This window comes from Bufo bufo, chromosome 9 (assembly GCF_905171765.1).
Source record: "Bufo bufo chromosome 9, aBufBuf1.1, whole genome shotgun sequence".
Classification (NCBI taxonomy): Eukaryota; Metazoa; Chordata; class Amphibia; order Anura; family Bufonidae; genus Bufo; species Bufo bufo.
In genome coordinates this window covers 26,718,788-26,740,371 of record NC_053397.1, presented here as the reverse complement: position 1 = coordinate 26,740,371, position 21,584 = coordinate 26,718,788, and the positions used below count along the sequence as shown (strand labels likewise).

Sequence of the window (21,584 nt, the reverse complement as noted above, 5' to 3'; positions counted from 1 at the left end):
GGGACATAAGGGAGAACTATCTAAACCATCAGTTAAAGAAGTCCTCTTCCTTGGCCGCCGATTGCTAAAGTGAGGGGGTAGAAGTGATAAGCCAGGAATGTCCCAGATGGGCTAACTCTCTAAGGTGGCCCTACACCTTCAATAGCTGTCAGCTGAATACTCATTTGGCCAACGTCTATCTCTCTTGACTCCCCTATACACATACATGCTCAAGAGTCTGGGGCTGCCCATACATGTTAAACTGTGAACCAGTCCTGACAAAAACATCTAGTTCGGCTGACCATAGTTCAATGTGGTGCTGTGCCTTGATAAAAGCAGACCTTCTGGAACGTTATCCCTTTAAAGGAAACGTGTATCTTTCTTTTGTACATTAAGCTCTCGGATCATACCTTCATATGTCCCAACTTCAAGTAGAGTTCCACTCTGTTCCAGTGCCAAAAACTCCTGTATGGTCAGAAATCTGTAGTCCACACCAGGGACTTCTCCTTCTCTAGGTGGGCGTGTTGTGCCTACAAAGAAGAAAAGAAATCAACATTAAAACAGAAGAAATTGTTTCAAATGTCATTTAAAGTGAACAATAAACAAACACAAAAAGAGATAATTGGATACTTAGAGACAAACAATGAGATTCCATCTGTTGTGGCACTGAGATGGGATTTGCTAGTAATTGAAGTTCCAGATGAACAAGCCATCAACTTCCCCCCAACAAAGATTATCTGAAACTGGACATGGACATGGACTCTAATCATCTAATTGTATCTTTGCCCGATAACATTACGAACACAACCACATATGGTGCAAAACCCGTAAAACTGCCCTACAATAAAAGAAAGAATGTCATGATGTCTATGTACAATTTTATAAAGAGTCTACCAATACATCTTGGCCACAGAAGAGTCTATCCACTGAAACCCTCTACAGACAACGTCCTACTACACTGTGAGACTGAGGCCTCAAATGATCCAACATCTGGTCTATGACATACAACCACAGGGAGGGACAATGACACCAGCTGTCAGCTTCAGACAACACATACTAGCTAGATTGCCCTCAGCAAGAGAAAACCAGCTCCGGCCCCTGTGACACACAGTATTCGGATTTACAAGAAAATGATCACAAATGTAACACTCTCCGACAGTAGTCAAGGACATTCCAAAGGCTTGTCTATAAAATATCTCATGTAGGTTCAGTGTAGCAGTGAGATCCCTCTTTGGTGCTGGGGCTGAAGTGTAAACATCATCTTTTGGAGAGTGGAGTCCTAAAGCCAAACAGCACCGAGTCCTATCCATACTACTTCACCATCAGCAGTGATAGGGAGGTCATCCTGACAATGAGCACAGAAAGAAGAACTGACTGGACGGAAGGGCGACGTGTATAGAATGATAAATAACAGACAGATGGGCAGATAGAGAGTGTAAAGTTAGGAAGCCATATATCTAGATAATCAGATATGAGATAGATATGATATATATAAATTGGGATTGATAGACGGACAGAGAGATAGATATATCAAAGAGAAAAATAGGAGATAGATAATGGATTGATATATAGGTAGATAGATAGATAGAGAGATACATAGATAAAAACATAGATAGAAAAATAGATAGATAGATAGATAGATAATAGATAGATAATAGATAGATAGAAAGATATTAGATAAATTGATATTAGATAGATAGATGATAGATAGGCAGACCAAAAGGATAAATAGAAAGATAATGGATGGATAGAAAAATAGATAGATAGAAACATAGATAATAACATAGATAAATAGATAGATAGATAGATAGACAAAAGGGATAAATAGATAGATAATGGATGGATAGAAACATAGATAGATAGTCTACAAACCAAAGAAGTGAAAGGCAGGTTTAACTTGATGGCTACTTTTCCAACTTTGTTACAACTAACTATACCCCTATGACATATACAGGTAATATGCAACAAGAAGCGAGTCCTAATGATCCACTCTCACGCTGAGACAAGGGTACATTCATTCTCTGTGCAGAAATTGGGTGGAATATTGGGTGGTGACCCGCACAGGACTGCTTCGAGCAAAAAAGGCGTGCAAAACACGTTTCAATAACACAGAGAGATCTACAGCCACCCACGATCCTGACAGCGAGGTTTAAATATTTATTCTGTGGTAGGAGGATGCAAATCATTTTAATTAAAATAATATTAGCAGGCACAAGCCTTCAGCTTTCTAACAAAATTATGGAGGTGGCAAACAGCGATGGGCTGAGAAAATGCTTTTAAGGTTTCTACAGTCTTACACCATTTTGGTGGTAATAGAGATCTGCAGATGTAGCAGTGCTGGATTTGTCATTCAACTCTCTTTTTTGGATACTATGAAAAATGTTCTATAGAAAGCCTATGAGTATGTGATATAATGACATGTATTCTATTAATCATATTGGTCTTATGAAGACTCCCCCTTTAGAGATGTCCTATTAGGTCATATGGATATCATAGAAGTGGAAGCACTTCTGTGCACTACTACACAGTTGCCCATTCATTTGACTGGCTGCATGTAATACTTCACTTCTCCTCCAGAGGCCGCTGCTGGTAACAGGTTATGACCAAATCAGTGTTGATCAACCGATCACCAGGTTAACTTAGGTGTTGTCTGAAGGTGGAGTTTCTATGGAAAGCCATGCACATCACTATTCCATGCAAGCTTTTGGTTACACACAAGTGTCGTATATCAGTGCCCCATCATTGCAGTGCAGCCATCTTATCTACTCCTTTGTACACATTATCTGATATAATGTCAGGACTGGCATTCTCTAGATAATTGCCTTGGATTTGAGCAAATATTTAAAACAGCGGAGGAGAGGAGAGGCAGGGTGGGCAGGGAGGTGTGAAGCCGGCCTCCCCCCTCTGCCTCCTGACTATAGTGACAAGCTGTTTGCTGGACACAACACACTGCTTGGCAGATGGCAAAATCAAAGGGTTCTTCTGCCGTCTGGATGCCTACAATGATTACAAACCTCACTTGAAACAAACCCACAATGTTTGCTTTCTAAAAGGAGCAAAGCAAAGAGATTTTGCATAAAAAGTGTTTGAGTTGTTACAGCGCTGATTTCTGGATTCACAGCTGAAGCGTTTCCTCCTGCAGATTGCATTTGAAGTCTAAAAATAAGTAAAAAGTAAAAAAAATGGAAATAACCATATTGAGTTTAGGAAAGTAAGTGCCATACAGGAATGCTCCTTCCACATACGCTCAAAGTCATGAAAGCCATAAAGCTGGCCATACACATTGGACGTCAACTCAACTGACCGACTTTGGAAGAAACGGTTGACCATCAAATATGTATAGGAGGGTCCCAAATCCCAACTTTCCCACAGTGGTAAATGCCAAGGAAAAAAAAGATCATGCTGTTGGACATGCCCATACACTAGGGATCAGCAACCTCCGGCACTCCAGCTGTTCAGAAACTACAATTCCCCAAATCCTCCTTTCACTTCTAACAGCCAAGTAAGTGTGCATGCTGGGAGTTGTAATTTCACAGCAGGTGGAGTGCCGAAGGTTGCTGATCCCCGCCATACACCTTCAATAGCTGTGGGACGAACAGTCGTCTGGCCAAAAGCTCGGCTGACCATGCATGGGTTTTGAATAGAGAGAGAAGAAAGCCTCTGCCCGACACCTCTGCCGATGGTTTTTCTCTAGTAGGATAAAAAAATTCAATTTGCCTGATCCTTCTGTACCTAGACATTAAATTGCCAGCCTATCCTGCTGAAAACTGGTTTCATCCAACAATATATAAACGTGTATAGGAATGAGTTTTCGGCAGCCGTTATCTAAGGCTACGTGCAGACTGAGGATATATTCACATGCAGCAGAATCCCTGCAGACATTTCTTCCACTGAATATCACTTCCATATATATGAATAGGGGTATTCTGCACATGGATTCAGACAAACCATATTCATATGCATGGGACAGTTGCAGAGATAGTGGGTGTCTGGTTTTAGATTCCTATAGGGCAGGGATGGGCAAACTGCGGCTCTCCAGCTGTTGTAAAACTACAAATCCCGTCATGCCCTGCTGTAGGCTGATGGCTGTAGGCAGACTGGGCATACTGGGAGTTGTAGTTTCACAACAGCTGGAGACCCGCAGTTTGCCCATCCCTGCTATAGGGGAATCATTCAGGACCTCTATTAATTAGAGAATACCTACAAATCTGTCTGGAAGGAGTGATATGTTGATGTGTTACTTGGACAGCCCATTGCGTTGTAGCGGTTCTGCTGGAAAACTGAACTATCAGGTTCCCCTGAAGATTAAAATTTCAGATTGCAGATACATTTTGTAGAGGACAAATGGAAAAAACTGCAGTATCAGACTACACAAGATTTGTTTGCAGTCTGTTACCATGGAAGCACAGGTCTTCATATGATCTCTAGACACAAAATGGTAGAATTATTTTTAAAGGGATTGTCCAGTTTTGGACCAACCAATTTTGATATACCCATATGAAGGAATTCTGAATTATTAGATGGGATCCCCTGTCCCGGACCCTCATCTGTTATCCAGAGTGAAAAGAGGTTACTTTGAGTGTCTCTCACTTTGGAGCACCTGTCCTGCATCACATTGGTAACTCTATTTGAATGGGAGCTGTGTGATCAAAGTGAAGAACAGACCATGCATGTGTTCTCCATTCATTACTATGGGAGCTCGGCTATTTTTGAAATTGCCATAGCGGTGGATGCAGAGTGCACCACAGCCACCTCTCCATTCACCGCCGGCCTGCACAGCCACCTCTCCATTTACCGCCGGCCTGCACAGCCATCTCTCCATTCACCGCCGGCCTGCACAGCCACCTCTCCATTCACCGCCGGCCTGCACAGCCACCTCTCCATTCACCGCCGGCCTGCACAGCCACCTCTCCATTCACCGCCGGCCTGCACAGCCACCTCTCCATTCACCGCCGGCCTGCACAGCCACCTCTCCATTCACCGCCGGCCTGCACAGCCACCTCTCCATTCACCGCCGGCCTGCACAGCCACCTCTCCATTCACCGCCGGCCTGCACAGCCACCTCTCCATTCACCGCCGGCCTGCACAGCCACCTCTCCATTCACCGCCGGCCTGCACAGCCACCTCTCCATTCACCGCCGGCCTGCACAGCTACCTCTCCATTCACCGCTGGCCTGCACAGCCACCTCTCCATTCACCGCCGGCCTGCACAGCCACCTCTCCATTCACCGCCGGCCTGCACAGCCACCTCTCCATTCACAGCCGGTCTGCACAGCCACCTCTCCATTCACCGCCGGCCTGCACAGCCACCTCTCCATTCACTGCTGGCCTGCACAACTATCTCTCAATTCTCTGCTATGGGACTGCTGGAAATTGCCAAGCCAGCGGGAGGGTGGTTCCTATTGTGTAGTGTGCTCTCCTTCAGTTTGGGGGACCCGTTCTAAAAATAGGAGTAAGTCCCAAAGGTGGGACCCGCACCTATCTGACACCGATGGCATTTCCTAGCGATATGCCATCAATGTCTGAGATGAGACAACCCCTTTAACGATAACCTCATGAAAGTAACAAGTCATCGAAGTCTTTACCGATCAGTAGTTTACTCTTGCAAAACAGATCATGATAGACTATAGATGTTGGTCAGGTTCTCTGCTTTCAATGTAATTGTGTTTACTGCTCCAATTAAAATTCCCATGGGGGTTGCTGACAAGCTGCACAACATCTAATCTCTACATGTTGTGTATATATATTTAGCTATTAGTTGCTTTTCCTCCACGGAGACTGAGAAGTATTAATTGATTGCACGCTGTCGGCCCGGCTTATGTTTTTTGATTAATAAGCAGATTCACATTTTTGGCAGTTCTCTCTCAGTAAATGCCATCGTAACCAGAAACATTGTGAATGATTGTCCTCATTTTCTAACAAGTAAGCAGATTTCCGTACCTTCTGGAGTCCATTAGGCCCTCTGGAACCTTTTTGAAATTTTTTGGTAACCATTCTATAAGAAGTTTCATAGGAAGTCATACAGATCAATTCAAAAAGTTTGGCACCTTGGCAGATTTCTAGGCACATGGACTACCTTGCTCCTGGGATTTGTCCCGCTCCATTACAGGACTGTAGCCAAACTAAAATTGGGGTTACTTTGTGACATTTAATGTGTCTATCATCTAATATACCCACCTATATAAATAGGTGAGATGTAACAGGGAACAAGACCCAACTGTTCACAGGGTCTAGTGTTGGATTGAGGTTCTTCAAGCTAATTGTAGTAAATAAATCAGAGAGCCCACCCTCCAATTTTGTCAAAACCTGGGCCTAACACAAAATGTGGATTAAATCCTAAAAGAAGCTAGGGAAGCCACAAGCTCAGTAGTCATACACAGACAATTAGCTCTAGTGGTTAGAATCTAGAACCTGTTTGACTTTTTTTGGTAACCATTCTATAAGAATTTTCATAGAAAGTCATACAGATCAATTCAAAAAGTTTGTCACTTTGGCAGATTTCTAGGCACATTGACTACCTTGCTCCTGGGATTTGTCCCGCTCTATTACAGCACTGTAGACAAACTATAGTTGGGTTTACTTTGTGGCATTTGATGTGTCCATCATCTAATGTGGCCCACAGGCAAATCATTTCATCACACTGCCATATAAATAGGTGGCATGTAATAGGAACAGGGAACAAGACAGTTAAAACCCAATGGTTTACAGGGTCCAGTGTTGGATTGAGGTTCTTTGGGTTCACCGATGTAAATAAATCAGAGAGCCCACCCTCTAATTTTGTCAAAACCTGGGCCCAACACAAACTGTGGGTTAAATCCTGAAAGAAGCTAGGGTAGCCTCAAGCTCAGTAGTCATACAGCGACAATTAGCTCTAGAGGTTAAAATCTAGAAGGGATCCATGAGGTCTGGGCTTCTCATGATCAAACGGGGCTTTTGCCTTCATTGTGATCTCTTTCTGGATGGAATATATCTATGAAGATAGACAAAGTAGTTACGATCTCACAGTTCTGGTATCTTTGAAGTTAACAGTCACTTGACATTGTTGACAACAACCCAGGACAACGGCCTTGTGTCACTCATTGCCAGTCTGTGGATTTACCTAGAGCTTGGAGTTTATTTCATCTCCTGCAACACTTGTAGCATCCATCCAACGTGGACACAGCACCATCAACCCCCATTATGTAGATACAGATATATGGAACACTAAGACACCTTTCACACGAGCGAGTTTTCCGCGCGGGTGCAATGCGTGATGTGAACGCATAGCACCCGCACTGAATCCTGTCCTTTTCATTTCAATGGGTCTGTGTACACAAGCGTTTCTTTTTTTTTCACACATCAGTTCTGCGTTGCGTGAAAATTGCAGCATGTTCTATATTCAGCGTTTTTCACGCAGCCCTGGCCCCATAGAAGTGAATGGGGCTGCGTGAAAATCGCATTGCATCCAGAAGCAAGTTGCTAGGAGATGTTGTTTGTAAACCTACAGTTTTTTATCACGCGTGTGAGAAAAGCATCAAAACGCGATGCACCCACGCAACTGCAGACAAAACTGAACAACTGAACGCAACCGCAGACAAAACTGAACAACGGAGCGCAACCGCAGACAAAACTGAACAACTGAACGCAACCGCAGACAAAACTGAACAACTGAACGCAACCGCAGACAAAACTGAACTTGCTTGCAAAATGGTGCGAGTTTCACTGAACGCACCATAAACGCATCCACAGCCAATCCGCCACGCTCGTGTGAAAGAGGCCTAAGGACAACACTGCGACCTGATGCCCTAGTTTAAAGGACACAGTTGGAGTACTGTGCCTTGGTTCTACACATCAGCCGTGCATCTAAGAAGCCATCTCAGGAACTGCTAGGTTTTAACTTTGATGGGTAGTGCAGGGTGAGTCAAAGGTCGCAGGCCACCTTTTGATTTCAGTAACGAATAAGGAAATTAAATATCTGAATTCCCCAGCAAGGAATCAGTGAGGGGGCCTATCTTTTACGCAATGTCCGGAACCACAAAATATATTGCAAATCTGATTGCAGCAATCGATTTCTGAGAAAATGATGGTCTTCTTTGATATGCTACATGACCCACTTCCCATTGGAGACATTTTCTCTTGATTCAGTAGTGCGTCTTTCAAGATGGCGGCCACGTTCAAGACTTAGCCTAAAAGACAGGCCCCTTACCCTTTACTTGTTGGGTAAATTCAGGTATTTCATTTTCCCTTTCGTTTCTGAAACACAAGGGTGTCCGACGACTTTTGACTCACCCTGTATAATGAAGGTCATTTTCAAAATGAGTCCTATGTAACAAGCGGGCAATTTTAGATTACTGAGACTATAGGCAGTGATAAAAAAAAAATTCTATTTGTACAAAAGGATAGAAAAAATTGCATTTTGCTGTAAATCTAAAAAGAAGATCTCACTTTTGGGTGATGAGACACAAGCATTTATTAAGACAGCGAGAAAAGCAGTAGAACACTTAGTGGCGCTCTAGTTGCTTATTCCTCCCAGGAAAATATGAGAAGCAATATATCATAGGAAATAGGACTGCAAACAATTCAATCTATTAAAAGCCCTTCATGGGGAAACCTCAGATGGTCAAAAGTCTTGCTAAAATAAATTGTCAATGCCAACCCAAATCGGATGAAATAGGTCAAAATGACTGCCAATGTCTGTCAAAAGTGAGATATGTTGTCCCCTAAAACTATGTATCTATGGCATGGTACTTTTTTGATATTTCAGATTGGCATGTCGATAGTCAGTCTGCTCAAGCAAATGATCTAATGCTTGACTGACCAGCTGCATGATGGCCGATATTAATGTAATGTGTGTGGCCAGCTCAGATGATCAATGACCTTCTAAGTATCAAGGCATGTAGTGATCAAACATTTTTCCTTTCTAAGAAAGAGAACCATGCAGAGATTTTTTACAAGTTGACAATTTTGCGACCGACCTAAAATTGCTAAATCAAAGTTAGCAGCTTTCTCATAGATAGCTCTACTTTCACCTAATGATCCAAGTGTAAACTGGTAAATGATGCACCTTTGTGATCGGAAGACTAAAGTCTCTCATCAAACATCACAAGGAACAAAAATTGAGATTGAACCACTTGGCGAAAAGAGCTGAAAAAACTTGGGTAAAAACATCAAGCAGATCCTGGTCCTCTTCTCAATTAACGTTCACCTGTTGACGAGACATTGAACTTTGACACTTGATTTAGGTTACCTACTAAAGTAAGAACCGGTAGTCTAAACAATTTTCTTTCCCTTTCAACAAATGCAACAAAACACTGGACATGTGTTGCAGAGTAAATTTCAGATTTTTTTTAGCTTGTTGACTTTAAGATAGATAGAAATGGCTTAATGGAACTGTGGGTGGTCAATTTCAGAAGAAAAAAAAAAACAGAAACCACACTTTGCTTTTATGTCAACAAATTGAAAAGTGCACTTCCCTCAATGCTATCTGATCTGCAGTGGGTGATCTGATCTACAAATGAGATGTTTGCTGTCATAGCGGTAACAGACACAAAGACCTGACCTGCATCTCTGCAGAAAAATCAACTTGAAACTGTACAAAGTCAATACTGATCTAACATGGAAGGAGATATAAGAGAGTATGTCTTTATTGTTTTGAAGACCAGCTTAGTTTTAACTGAAAAACCTGAAAAAACGAATTATAATCCATCAAAGTCAGGAGAAGAGCCCCTGTCTTTCGCCAACTTTATTTAGATCACCTTAGGCCCCTCAAAGCCCAGTAGGTCATCAGATTTGCCTGGTTTTCTTGGAGCCTGACAACATCACTAACAGGAAAATATCAAAATCTAAAACAAAGATTCTGACGCGCCTATATCATGGGGCAAAACTCAATAAGAAGCCAATAATCTAGGAGCTTAAAGGGGTTGTCTCATCACAGACAATGGAGGCATATTGCTAGAATATGCCCCCATTGTCTTATAGGTGCGGGTCCCACCGCTGGGACCCACATCTATATCGGGAACGGAGTCCCGCAAGGTGGTAGCTGGAGGACTCCAGTCCGGCCACCACCAAGCTGGCTCCCCATAGAAGTCAATGGGAGCGCACCGCGCATAACCAGCCACCGCTCCCACTTCTATGGGCTTGACGGAAATAGCCGAGCCAGTGCTCGGCTATTTTCGCCTGCTCCATAGAAAATGAATGGAGGGAGGCTGCGCATGCGCAGTGCACCCTCCTTCACTTTTGGGGCTCCGTTCTTTATATAGGTGCGGGTCCCAGACAATGGGGGCATATCCTAGCGATATGTCCCCATTGTCTATGATGGGACAAGCCCTTTAAGCCTCAATGTCAAAGAGCAATGACCTTCCAAGCAAGTATTAAAGATTTGAGGTCTTTTGGTAATAGAGACATAACCAAGAAGTGGCAACTTTAACTGGTTTCCTGGCCTCAAAGATGACATCTGGAGGTTGGAGGTAATAAAGAAACCTTCAATCGAAAAAAGGCATACAACACGTTTCGGCACTTGATTAGAGCCTTTGTCAGAGTTGAAATACATTGGACACCTATCTCAATAAACATCCATTACAATCATCCTCTGAATATCTTGTTAGTTGCCATGAAAATAAGAGCAACGCCATTTAAAGTGGTCACTTCTACAGATGTGGCATGCACGCCACAGGAAGCAAGAGAACAAAAGAATTGGGTGTGGAAATCCAACACCAAATGTTCTTTACCTCCATCTGCTTTTGAGGAGAGTCAGGAGGCCCTCTTACACATTGGTTGGCCAGTCCTGCCTAAATCTTTTTGCCGACAGTTATCTTATGTATATGGTAATTTTAAAGGGGTTGGATTTATTTTTTTATTTTTTTACCCTCCACTTGGGTAGGCCAGCAAATTGAAGCATAGTACCTGCTCCCCGACGCTGGGTCCCAACTTCTTCTCTCCCTGGCCTCAGATGCCTTGCTCGGGTACCCCACTGTCAACATCCACTTTGACACCACTGAAGCCAATTGCTGGCTACAGAGATAATCTGCCCACCTTGCATTACATGACCAATGGACATGCTGCAAGGGAAACAGGTCACCGCTGCGGCCAGTGGATTGAAGCAGCGGTGTCAAAGAGGACGTTGATAGCTGGGGAACTTATTGAGGCAGCCGAGGCTTGGGACTGAAGGAGCCGTTAAGTTTGCTTCCCTTTTGATGGTCTGCTCAGGAAGGGGGTTGCAGAAACCCCCCCAAGAGTTGACCAACCCCTTTAAGACAGGTATCAGATACAGAACGAGAAGAATATGTAATGATCCTTTGTTACTTTATCACGTTATAGATTCTCAGACTGAAAAGCCTTTAACCAGCCCAATGGGGGTCATGAATAAAGACACAGCAAATTGTCATTTACACAGAGGAGATGTGCGGTTTATGATCATTGGCGCCGATTATTACGCATGTTCATCTTCACTATTGCTTTGTTGACATTCACTTTTTCTAATGAGATCCTAACGTTTCCCGCTATGTATTGTCTCTTGTATTGCAATATAATCAGGTTTTATTACCAATCATCTTTAAAAGAAAATGTTATTAGAGGAACTTCCTGGAAAGTGAGAATGAGACGTAAGCATCCATAGACCATTTCCAATTACTTCAACCCAGCTGTCGTGCGTAATGAGGATCCTTCTTGGCATCATTCATACTACTAATGGAAGAGCTCTCGGATCTACAAAGCTTTCCCACCTTGGCCACAATCGTAAATATTGTGATGGCGGTAAATGAGACACTCGGGGGTGGAGAATCCGGTTGACTATGGGCATGTGCATATGCGTCGCTCCAGCCAATGGCTGGCTTCAGCAGTGATGTGGCCACAAGCAGCACATTACCGCTGAAGCCAGTCGGACGTAAACAGTGCCAGAACCAGAAAATGGAAAGAACGGCGGCAGCGCAAAGGTCCCGAGTGGCGTGGAGCAGGTAAGTATGAATCTTCTCTTTCAGGAGCCATGCTCGGGAACTTATTAAAATATCATTTTTACAAAAAAGAAAATCCCTTTTAAAGGGGTTGTTCAAACAGAGTCTTTTAATGCAGACCCTTCAAGATGGTCAAACCTGCAGAGGGAATCATACTTACCTGATCCCTACTACTGGGTTCCAGCTCCCTGCTTTGACACAGGTCACGTGGCCGTTGCAGCCAAGGACACGTATCCCCCATGGCACTGGGTCACATAATGCATGATGGACACATCACCGCTGAGGCCACGTGAACTGAATCAAAGGTTGACGCAGGGAGACCGAAGAGCGGCAGCGGCCACGGGGTGAGTGAAGGACCCAGAACCCAGCAGCGGGGATCAGGTAAGCATGATTCCCTCCACAGGTCCGGCCATGTTGAACAGGCACCCCCCCCCTACAGGGGTATATAAAAAAAAATAATTAAAATATTTTGCTTTGCTCTGCAAATAATTTCAGTTTGGATCACTTCAAGTGAAGTGTGACCGAGCACAACAGCTCCGTCTGATGACAATGACACTAAAGTCAGCAAAATCTGAACGCTGCTCTGCTGCGGCTCCCCCTCCCCCCTCCTGCGTGACACATTTTCAGCTTCATCTTATATCTCATTCAAAACACTTTCCTCCTGCTAGTTTAGGGCCCAGCGTGCCACCTGTCATTCCAACAGATGTGTGGAACAATGCTCTTTTCAGACAGCCCGACCTCCGTCTCCAACGCCCGCATTCTCCACCAAACCAGTCCAGGTTCAGGATTGTCTTTAAGCTATTTTTTTTTAACATATGCAGCGCCGATCATTCGTATTGCAATTTTGTAGAAAGAGATCGGAGACAGATTTTTTTTTTATGGAGTCAACTACAGCCAGAGATACCGTCCGACCATCAGTTATGGTTCCTTTGATCTCTCCAATAACTACATGAAAACTTTGGTAAGTCTAGAGCTAATACACCCCAACGAGCACTGACCCCCGGCGATGCACGCATCAGACGAGCCAAAATGTACAAAATGAGTGAACAAAGAACCTCACTTTATAAATTCATAAAATACAATTTATATTGGATCTTCTCCAATAAAACTATAAATCTAGTCAGTTCCTCCTCATCTATAACATGTTGTATGCAGATAGGACGGCACGTACAATGTGACAGGTGCCCTTTAAGGATTTCCATAAATAGATAGAATATAGATAGATATGATATAGACATATATGATAAATATATTACGATAGATAGAAACTGCATGAGATAATAGTAGATAGATAATAGATATGAGAATAGATGATAGATAGATAGATAGATAATTGATGGATAGATAGATAACCGAGAAATGACAGACAGATATAAGGATTAGTGTTGAGCGAATCGAAGTTCACAAAGTGGAGTTCGATCCGAATTTCAGGGAAAATTCGATTCACCGCGAAGCCCAATTTCCTTGTGCTTCATGGTAACAAATCGATGACGTCACCATACTGGCCAACATGATGATGTCATCACACGCCGTGCGAGATTTTGCGTTCTATCTTTAAGCAAGATGCCCGCTTTGTGCTCAAATGGACGAGGTAAGTTATTAAATTTATTATTAATTTTTTTTTTTATTATGGGCAACCCCTGAAATGCTTTAAAGGGATTCTGTCACCAAGTTTTGGGCTATAGAGCTGCGGACATGCACGGCTAGATCGCCGCTAGCATGTCCGCAATATACCTGTCCTATAGGGCTGTGTGCTTTTATTTTCTTTAAAAAAGGATTTTAGAGATATGTAAATTAGTCTTGTAGCTGCCCAAGGGGCTGTACGAACCTTCCTGGTGCCCAGCCACGCCCGCCTGTGAAGGAGCCCAGCACACCTGTGTCCTCCGAATCTCCTCCTTTCATCAACGATGGATTGCCGTAATCTCTCGATGCGCAGTTCTTTCCCTGAGGCTGATGCCAGCACATCTCTATAGCCCAAAACTTGGTGACAGAATCCCTTTAATATTAATCTCAGATGGCGCGATCAGCGAGGAATGTGGAATTTGAGGGGTTCAATGACAGGGGGCGGCACAATTGCCGTTCCCTGTGATCTACTTCATGATGAAGTAATTCGTCACAATTTTTGGGGTGAAATTCGAGGAAGCAGCCGAATCCAAATTTTGAAAAAAATATCTAATGAGGATAGATAGAGATGGATAGATACATAGAAAGAGATGATAGATAGATAGATAGATAGATAGATAGATAGATAGATGATAGATAGATAGATATGAGATAGATAGATAGATGGATAGATAGATGACAGATACATAGATATAGATAAAAGACAGACATAGAATATACACTGCGTGCAGAATTATTAGGCACATGAGTATTTTGACCACATCATCCTCTTTATGTATGTTGTCTTACTCCAAGCTGTATAGGCTCGAAAGCCTACTACCAATTAAGCATATTAGGTGATGTGCATCTCTGTAATGAGAAGGGGTGTGGTCTAATGACATCAACACCCTATATCAGGTGTGCATAATTATTAGGCAACTTCCTTTCCTTTGGCAAAATGGGTCAAAAGAAGAACTTGACAGGCTCAGAAAAGTCAAAAATAGTGAGATATCTTGCAGAGGGATGCAGCACTCTTAAAATTGCAAAGCTTCTGAAGCGTGATCATCGAACAATCAAGCGTTTCATTCAAAATAGTCAACAGGGTCGCAAGAAGCGTGTGGAAAAACCAAGGCGCAAAATAACTGCCCATGAACTGAGAAAAGTCAAGCGTGCAGCTGCCAAGATGCCACTTGCCACCAGTTTGGCCATATTTCAGAGCTGCAACATCACTGGAGTGCCCAAAAGCACAAGGTGTGCAATACTCAGAGACATGGCCAAGGTAAGAAAGGCTGAAAGACGACCACCACTGAACAAGACACACAAGCTGAAACGTCAAGACTGGGCCAAGAAATATCTCAAGACTGATTTTTCTAAGGTTTTATGGACTGATGAAATGAGAGTGAGTCTTGATGGGCCAGATGGATGGGCCCGTGGCTGGATTGGTAAAGGGCAGAGAGCTCCAGTCCGACTCAGACGCCAGCAAGGTGGAGGTGGAGTACTGGTTTGGGCTGGTATCATCAAATATGAGCTTGTGGGGCCTTTTCGGGTTGAGGATGGAGTCAAGCTCAACTCCCAGTCCTACTGCCAGTTTCTGGAAGACACCTTCTTCAAGCAGTGGTACAGGAAGAAGTCTGCATCCTTCAAGAAAAACATGATTTTCATGCAGGACAATGCTCCATCACACGCGTCCAAGTACTCCACAGCATGGCTGGCAAGAAAGGGTATAAAAGAAGAAAATCTAATGACATGGCCTCCTTGTTCACCTGATCTGAACCCCATTGAGAACCTGTGGTCCATCATCAAATGTGAGATTTACAAGGAGGGAAAACAGTACACCTCTCTGAACAGTGTCTGGGAGGCTGTGGTTGCTGCTGCACGCAATGTTGATGGTGAACAGATCAAAACACTGACAGAATCCATGGATGGCAGGCTTTTGAGTGTCCTTTCAAAGAAAGGTGGCTATATTGGTCACTGATTTGTTTTTGTTTTGTTTTTGAATGTCAGAAATGTATATTTGTGAATGTTGAGATGTTATATTGGTTTCACTGGTAAAAATAAATAATTGAAATGGGTATATATTTGTTTTTTGTTAAGTTGCCTAATAATTATGCACAGTAATAGTCACCTGCACACACAGATATCCCCCTAAAATAGCTAAAACTAAAAACAAACTAAAAACTACTTCCAAAAATATTCAGCTTTGATATTAATGAGTTTTTTGGGTTCATTGAGAACATGGTTGTTGTTCAATAATAAAATTAATCCTCAAAAATACAACTTGCCTAATAATTCTGCACTCCCTGTATATATATTAGACAGATAGACAGACAGGCAGCTATTACCACAGCTCAAAAAGTTTAAACATTTTATTTAAGAACCAGGAAGAGCAGGATGAACACAGTTTTGGACCTTGCTCATGTAGGACAGGACTTGAGACTGACGCGTGGTGTGTGTATTATTTAAGATATAGCAGCATATAGAGCCTATGGTTAACTGCAAAATCTCATTTTGCATATTTTGCTAATGTGAACAGAAAATCCATACTAAAAACCTCAACAAAACAGCAGAAAATGCGCAGTAATTAGTGCAGATTTATCTGTGGTTCTTATGCCTTTTTCATGCGGATTTTCTGCATACAAATCTGCACTGTGCATAGTTACCCTTTGGCTCCATATCATGGATTCCATGTGCTGCCATATAGTGCCACAGCGAGAAGACGTATAATACAGTATGAGATATTTTTATAAGACCAGAGGCACAAGAATGCACAGTACAGGCCCATAGCAGGTTATGGCCATGAGGCCTTACTAGTGTTGATCGAGCACCGTAGTGCTCGGGTGCTCGGGCCGGACACATCGGGATGTTCGGGTGCTTGACCGAGCACCCGAGCACAATGGAAGTCAATGGGAGAACCCAAGAATTAAACCAGGCACCCCCTGCTCTGAAGAGGGGAGGGTGTCTGGTTCATAGGAAAATATCAGAAATTGATGGAAACACCACTGAAATGGTTCGGGAACAGCATGGGGAGGATGTCTGGCTGCATCTTGGACTCCCAGGTCACTGCTGGGAACGATGTTGTCCGAATAGTACGCCGCTTTTACAGACTGACAATAATACGCACAAAACCGAAGATATAATCGATTTTAGAGGAAATATTGTTAGGAAACATTCTTTTCTGTATATTTACTTGTATATAAAGTGCAAGTGCTGCCAAAAATGTTGTTGATTTTCAGAACTGGGGCCATGATCAAGAGGGACGGCCGGTGGCATCCGTATTGCGCCGCTAGAGGTGAAATTCAAGGACCGGCGCAAGACGAACCACAGTGAAAGCATTTTCCAAGAATGTTTTCATTAATCAACAACGAAATTCGGAGGTTCGAAGACGATCCGACAGGCGATCCGGCAGCGTTATTCCCATGACCCAACGAGCAGCTTCCGGGAAGCCAAAGTCCTTGGGTTCCGGGGGGAGTATGGTTGCAAAGCTGAAACTTAAAGGAATTGACGGAAGGGCACCACCAGGAGTGGAGCCTGCGGCTTAATTTGACTCAACACGGGAAACCTCACCCGGCCCGGACACGGAAAGGATTGACAGATTTATAGCTCTTTCTCGATTCTGTGGGTGGTGGTGCATGGCCGTTCTGAGTTGGTGGAGCGATTTGTATGGTTAATTCCGATAACCAACGAAACTCCTCCGTACTAATTAGTTACGTGACCTCCTGCGGTGAGGATTGTGTTGACCAGACTCTAAGGCCCCTTTCACACGGGCGAGTTTTCCGCGCGGGTGCAATGCATGAGGTGAACGCATTGCACCCGCACTGAATCCGGACCCATTCATTTCTATGGGGCTGTGCACATGAGCTGTGATTTTCACGCATCACTTGTGCGTTGCGTGAAAATCGCAGCAGGTTCTATATTCTGCGTTTTTCACGCAACGCAGGCCCCATAGAAGTGAATAGGGCCGCGTGAAAATCGCATCGTATCTGCAAGCAAGTGCGGATGCGTTGCGATTTTCACGCACGGTTGCTAGGAGACGATTGGGATGGAGACCCGATCATTATTATTTTCCCTTATAACATGGTTATAAGGGAAAATAATAGCATTCTGAATACAGAATGCATAGTACAATAGGGCTGGAGGGGTTAAAAATAAAAAAAATTAACTCACCGATCGCGTAGTTGCGGATCTTCTTCTGTAATGTTGAGCTGCCTGCTAAGGACCTGTGGTGATGTCACATCACATGGTCCCTCACCATGGTGATGAACCATGTGATCGGACCATGTGATGAGCACAGTGACGTCACCACAGGTCTTTTGCCAGGTCCTGAAGATAGAACAGAGACTGGCAGCTATGGAGCAGGTAAGTTAACTTTATTTTTTATTTTTTAACCCCTCCATCCCTAATTTACTTTGCATTCTGTATTAAGAATGCTATTATTTTCCCTAATAACCATGTTATAAGGGAAAATAATAAAATCTACACAACACTTAACCCAAACCTGAACTTCAGTGATGAAGTCCGGGTTTGGGTCTGGGTACCAAACATGGCAATTTTTCTCACGTGTGTGCAAAACGCATTAAAACGCTTTGCACTCGCGCAGAAAAATCGTGCATTTTACCGCAACGCACCTGCATCTTATCGGGCCCTCACACGCCACGCTCGTGTGAAAGAGGCCTCATGGGAGAGTGCCTGCTGCTTAGCCGACCGGCAAAAACATTATGGTTGAGGGCCTGCAGGTGAGCTGACCATCGCAAACATTTTGGACGAGGGCCTGCTGCCGCTTTGTTGACTCTAGATAACTTCTGCCTGATCGCACGTCCCTGTGACATCGATGAATCATTTGGATGTCTGCCCTATCAACTTTCGATGTTCTTTTATGCGCCTAACATGGTGACCACGGGTAATGGGGAATCTGTGTTCGATTCGGGAGAGGGAGCCTGAGAAACGGCTACCACATCCAAGGAAGGAAAGCGGGGGGCGCGCAAATTACTCACTCCCGACTGTCAGAAGAGGACACAGTCTATTGAAAAATAAAATTTTATGGCCTCATGCACACGGCCGTTCCGTGCAGCAGGCCAGACCCATTCAACTTGATATGTCCGACCGCGAAAAAGTATGACATGTCATATTTTTTTGCGGTGCGGAACTACGGAAAGAAACACCACAGATGCACTCAGAGTGAATGGGTCCGCATCCGTGATGTACATGGCCGGCGGCCGTGAACTGCCGACCCTTGGTTTGCGGGCCGCAATACGGCCACGTCCGCCCAACAGCCGTGTGTATGAGTCCTATGCAACAGAAAATTTTTAGAAGCGCACACGTTACACAGCAGATGTGGGCCTGGTCAGGTCACTGTCAGAAGCGGACACCGTCTACGGAAAAACTGCACTGGATATCACTGATATTTTAGGGATGAGAACACTTTAAACAGGAGATGTGGCGCGGATAATTTAACAGTCCGCAGCGGCCTATTACACAGTATTTTACCCAGGATGTGCTAAAAATATATATTGTTGCTGGCACACACAATAGTCCTTAAAAGGACTTTTGGGTCTCTGAAAAGTTTTTGGTATAAAAATCTTCCTATTACACTCCCTGTCCCTTCCTATGCACAGCTCTCCCTAACACTGAGCAATTTAGCGCAGATTGCGCTACAAACATATTGCTGCTGTCACACACAAAGGTCCTTACAAGGACTTTTGGGTCTCTGAAACGTTTTTGTACACTTATAATATTCGATTACACTCCCTACACTCTCTGTCCCTTCCTATGCTCAGCTCTCCCTGACTTATATAGCACCCGATGACTCGTTTTGGGCAGCCAATCACTGTAATGCCAGCAGCCAACATGGCTACTGGCATTACAGTGATGGCAGTACTTACCTGCACGTTTATTGGCTGCTTAGCAGCCGTGAAACGTGCGGGAAGGAGACTCGAGCATTGCGCTCGAGCACATGCGGTACTCGGCCGAGTACCGCCATGTGCCGAGCATAGTGATGGTCGAGCCGAACTGGTATTCGGCCGAGCATGCTTGCTCAACAACTAGGCCTTACTACTCCACCTTCACACTGCCGAAGGAACATCGTCGAAGGCCAAAAGATGGGGCCTAGAAGGAGCCTGGAAGTTTGCGACAGCTATCACTTATGCTTTAAGAGTCAATATGTGAGCACAAAATGACAGAATGAAAACAATTGCAGGATTTATGCCAGTAAAAGCAATAAGAGAGATGAAGACGATAATGGCGAGATCCGCAGGATCCATCAGTGTTCGGATACGAGTACTGCATCAAACGCCATTAAGCATGACGGTGTGAATACATATTCCTGTAATGTTCCAAAGGTTAAGAGATGAAGCAGTAATCATAAAATCAGCAGCTGTTTGCTCCCAGCCCTGACATTAATCACATGCTGGATCCATGGAAAGAAGGCCGCACGGTAATGAACGGTAGAAATTCTAGGCAGGCGGCTCTCCGGCCCTTCCCCCATTGCCCACTGTCTGAAAACCCATACCGCCTGTTATATAATTACTGACGTGCAAGTCTTTATTCATTCTCATTTAAAGGGGTCGTCCAGGATCTGAAAAACAGGACTGCTTTTTTCCCCAAAAAAAATTGTTGTCACACTGGTCCACATCAGTTTCGCAGCTCAGCTTTTTTTAATTGAATTTGGCTGACCTGCAATACCGCAAGCAACCAGTGGACCGGTGTGGCACGGTTTTTGGAAGTAAGCAGCCCGATTTTTTTTTAATCCAGGAAAATCCCTTTTTACCAAAAGTATTGCTTGTTTGTAAGGGCCCTAAATGTGTTGTCAGTTTGCATTAGAAATTTTTTGAGTAGTCATCTGACAAAGCGGCCCTTTTAATGTGGTTAAAGGGGGTTGTGGAGTCTGTTTTTGGAAGAAAGCAGCCATGTTTTTCTAATACGAGACAAACCCTTTAATGCCTCCAAATCATATGTTTTCAGTTCAGGTGAAATTTGTCTAGTTTCTGAGAAGACCGATTGCTTATTGTGATAATGGATTGTACATGTTAGATATTTTTGCCCGTTTCTTCTAGGCTTGGCAGGGTACCTTCTGGCCGATGTGCTGGGCATCACCAATCAAGAGGAAATGATCAACCAAACATGGGTGGAGAATCTTACCCAAAGGCATAATAGAGGGTTTCTCAAAAAGTTAAATGACCAATTAGGGCACATAGATGTCCTAGATCTGGGATGCTCAACCTGCGGCCCTCCAGCTGTCGCAACGCTACAACTCCCCGCATATCTCTGGGCAGCCTATGACTATTAGGGCATGCTGGGAGTTGCAGTTTTGCAACAGCTGGGGGGCCGCAGGTTGAGCATCCCTGTCATAGATGATATCACCCACTTGGGTCCCTCCTATTAAACCGAGCAGGAAACTGCTAACAAAGAACAATCCACATAATGGTGAAAAAGGAATAAACTAAACTGTGTGTGTCCATATTGTCTCCACAATCGGCCTCTTTTTTGATTGCCAACACATGGGAAATAATTAATTTGAGAAACAGGAGGGGGTTAGGTTACCTTATCTAAGGAGGAAGCTTGCTGAAGCAGAAACCTTCCTCATTGCTCAGGCAAAATAAACCATAACCCATTCCAATATACCGGCTGAAGATGGTCAGGACTAGAAAGTGAAGTGACATGATTTCTGTCACATTACTATAAAATATTGCAATGTAAGAGACGAGATAATCGATTTGTTAGAATAAAAATATGATCCAAACTTTTTTTTAAAATTCAGATTTGGCAAGGAGAGAGAAAAAGAAAAGAGAAAAATAGAGAAAGAGGGAAAGAGAGAAAAAGAAACATAGAAACATAGAAACATAGAATGTGTCGGCAGATAAGAACCATTTGGCCCATCTAGTCTGCCCAATATACTGAATACTATGGATCGCCCCCGGCCCTATCTTATATGAAGGATGGCCTTATGCCTATCCCATGCATGCTTAAACCCCTTTACTGTATTTGCAGCTACCACTTCTGCAGGAAGGCTATTCCATGCATCCACTACTCTCTCAGTAAAGTAATACTTCCTTATATTACTTTTAAACCTTTGCCCCTCTA

General features: G+C 43.7%; 1 protein-coding gene across 7 annotated transcripts in view; it reads right to left on the bottom strand.

Moving 5' to 3' along the window:
* The window catches only part of MAGI1 (membrane associated guanylate kinase, WW and PDZ domain containing 1), a 465,776-nt gene that overhangs the window by 123,635 nt on the left and 320,557 nt on the right, over window positions 1-21,584 (bottom strand). For all 7 annotated transcript variants that reach the window (XM_040407608.1, XM_040407611.1, XM_040407609.1 and 4 more), the window contains exon 3: window positions 390-509. In XM_040407608.1, coding sequence (XP_040263542.1) covers window positions 390-509 — 120 coding nt within the window. The remainder of the gene's footprint in view (window positions 1-389; window positions 510-21,584) is intronic.